Source organism: Notothenia coriiceps, unplaced genomic scaffold (assembly GCF_000735185.1).
Source record: "Notothenia coriiceps isolate Sejong01 unplaced genomic scaffold, NC01 NC01_scaffold00014605, whole genome shotgun sequence".
Taxonomy (NCBI): domain Eukaryota; kingdom Metazoa; phylum Chordata; class Actinopteri; order Perciformes; family Nototheniidae; genus Notothenia; species Notothenia coriiceps.
In genome coordinates this window covers 16,707-19,626 of record NW_011347306.1, presented here as the reverse complement: position 1 = coordinate 19,626, position 2,920 = coordinate 16,707, and the positions used below count along the sequence as shown (strand labels likewise).

General features: G+C 40.7%; 1 protein-coding gene across 1 annotated transcript in view; it reads left to right on the top strand.

The window, feature by feature from the left end:
- Positions 1 to 2,531, top strand: part of LOC104948573 (CMP-N-acetylneuraminate-beta-1,4-galactoside alpha-2,3-sialyltransferase-like) — a gene marked incomplete at its 5' end in the record, with an annotated part of 18,987 nt that extends 16,456 nt beyond the window's left edge. Inside the window, one exon of the mRNA XM_010774774.1 lies at positions 1,532 to 2,531. Within this exon, the coding sequence (XP_010773076.1) occupies positions 1,532 to 1,636 (105 nt within the window). The remainder of the gene's footprint in view (positions 1 to 1,531) is intronic.
- Positions 2,532 to 2,920: the final 389 nt, after the last annotated feature.

Sequence of the window (2,920 nt, the reverse complement as noted above, 5' to 3'; positions counted from 1 at the left end):
TGTGTGTGTGTGTGTGTGTGTGTGTGTGTGTGTGTGTGTGTGTGTGTGTGTGTGTGTGTGTGTGTGTGTGTGTGTGAATGTTTTTCATATTCATTCACAGCCTTAATTGAAATCAGAATAAAAAAACACAATTTCAAATATAACGTAAATGTTTAAAGCTTTGCCAAACAAGCATGTTTTTTATGTTTTGCTGACAAAACAGACAATTTATTGTTACTTTTTTTACAGTATAAGAAATATTAGCCTAGGTCCCTTAAAGCAGATGCCTTCGGCTGTCTCTGGCTGTCACAAGACCCTCACCATACCGAGATGTGATCACAATGCGAGGAGAACGGAGACTGTAAGTGTTCTCTTACAGTATTAGGGCCCGGTGTATACCTTAGGACCTGTGATCAGATGTCATTATCCAGATAACGTATCCACAAAGATCGAGTGTTAGCTGGTGGAGATAGCTTTTTGTCATCCCATGACAGTACGCAGCAGGAGTATAGGATGATCCTAAACAGTTTTGTGTTTTTACATTATCCCAAATGTTTTCAACAATTTTCAAACCCAGAGAGGTCTGTCAGATGTATGATGACATATGCCCTTGAGAATGTGTCAGTATTTGAACCACACACTTTTAGATCTTTTAACTCTACATTTGAAATGGATGAAGGATTTTATTCATGGATCTTAAGTTATCAGAGAAACAAGCTGAGCAAAAGTAAGCGGCATTAAATAGCTTTACTTATTTTCCCTTTCTAAATAAGGGTTATCTACGGTGGCCGACAATTGCCAACGGGCCAAAACATTTCCATTAGGAGAAACAAGAGTGTTTCTTGAGGTTCAGGGATTATAAAGATGGCCAACAGTCACTGTTGGTGGAAAGTTTCCTAAAATGTAAGTTTGATTGGCTTATTATAACAATGTGATCTCATCATTCCTTCCGAACTAGGTTAACTGGTTTAGAAAGCTAGCTACTAGCAGATCTGCAATCATATTGGAATTAATAATACACTGTTTCCATCAAGAGTTACAGTTGGCAAACTTTATAATCCCAAAACCGGTTCCAGCAATATGGGCATTTTTTTTAGTTTGCAGTGTTTTGTATTTGCAGCATTTTGCTAAAGGAGCACTTTTAGTAAACGCTGCACATAGTTAGTCAAGTAAGTGAATTTGTTGCCAAGTTGGTGAAGATGATTCTTCATTTCCATGTGTTTTGGCACATTTGTGATTCTATATTTGCATTATTTTTTAAGCTGCAGCGCGTTTCATCCAATGGGAATGTTTTGGGCCATTGTAGCGAATTTGCACCTGACGGCCACCATAGTTATTGGCTTTTTTACGGATGTGAACAAAACTCAAAAATATGTGTATCAATGCTCATTGATACACAACCCTTGTGTAACACTTGTGCTTGGTTTATTGAAAGTGGAAATTGTATTTATTTTAATAAAATGTTGTTTTAAAGAGTGAGACATTTAGAAGGTAGCCTGTTGAGTGTTGTCCACCAACTAGCTCCTGTCCTGTGTCTCTGTCTTCTCTGTAGTCCTGGACTCACAACATATCGAAAGAGAAGGAGTTCCTGCTGAAGCTGGTGAAGGCTGGAGTCATCCAGGACAGGACCAACGGGATCTGTGGAGCAGGATGCTGATGCTCTCATCTGCAAGACTTGTGAATGCAGCGCACCTCTACCTGCTCTGTACCCTGAAGAGAGAAGGCTCTCAGCAGAGAGCAGCAGCTGTCACACTGTGGTCAGTGCAGAGAGACCAGAACACACTGTCCTGCTGCTGTATTGAAATATTTCAAGCAATATGCCTCTGTTTCAAGCTCCTCTTAGCCGCAGGTTAGTGCATATTTACTGGAATGTGGTGCCCCGGCTCAGGTATATCTTCCGTTTTGGGGACCAGCACCTAGATCTGCTGCAGGCTGAGGAGACGAGGATAGGATGAAGAGATGTTGGGTTCAAAACATTGAGCATGTGCCAAGTATAACTCTACAAGTGTCCTTCTGCTCACAGATCTGAATGTAAGTTGCATTAAACATATAGTCGCATATTTATCCTCCAGTTTCAGTCGACTCAACCGTCCTGGACCATGTGTCAGAGCGACGTGGCAATCATTTCATTGAGTCGCTCAGATTTAGCATGAGGCTAATAAGCTGCCTTTTTTCACGAACATCACATTCCCTCCACAGACGCTGAAGAGTTACGTGATGTTTGTTCTTTAGCAATATACTGCAATCCCTACAGACTCAGCCTGACATTAAGCTTCCATTTCTGAAGAGGGAAATTCACTTGTGAATGTAAACAAAGGTGCAATCGAACTACGCTAATATTTATAATATGATGCTTATCATGTGTTACTGATTTAACCTTTTAAACACTATGGAAGTGTGTAATCAACTGTTACATTGTGTTTTCGTTCCTTATATCAATAATGGCTACTCTACAGAGATATAAACATAATCGATATGCGCTTTCACACCGCAGTACTTTTCCCATTTTAGTTCCGATATAGTTCCGAAATGTCGCATTCACACCAAAAAAATCCGGAACTAAAATTAGTTAATCAGAACCTTTTTACCCCCTTTTCCGTCCCTGCTAGAGAGCAGGTACTTTCGTGGGAGAAAAAGGTTTCTATGTCTGATTGGCTGGGCGGAATGCAAACCACGCCCCGTGAAACTCCCAAAAAGTTTTGTGAAGCAGCCATTTTATTATCCTCGCACTAGCATTATTAGCATTAGTACAGCTTACAAACGCAGACAGACTAACTTATGGCAACACAAATGAAAACATGGGAGCGGTGGAGGTGAGCTGGGAGTCCCAGCAGCTAATTTGCCTAAACCTCCCCCAGGGACTTATTCCGGTGTGAACGCGATCTGTACTTAGTTCATGAGAACTAAAGAGTTCTCATGAACTAAGTTCTGATGAACCTTT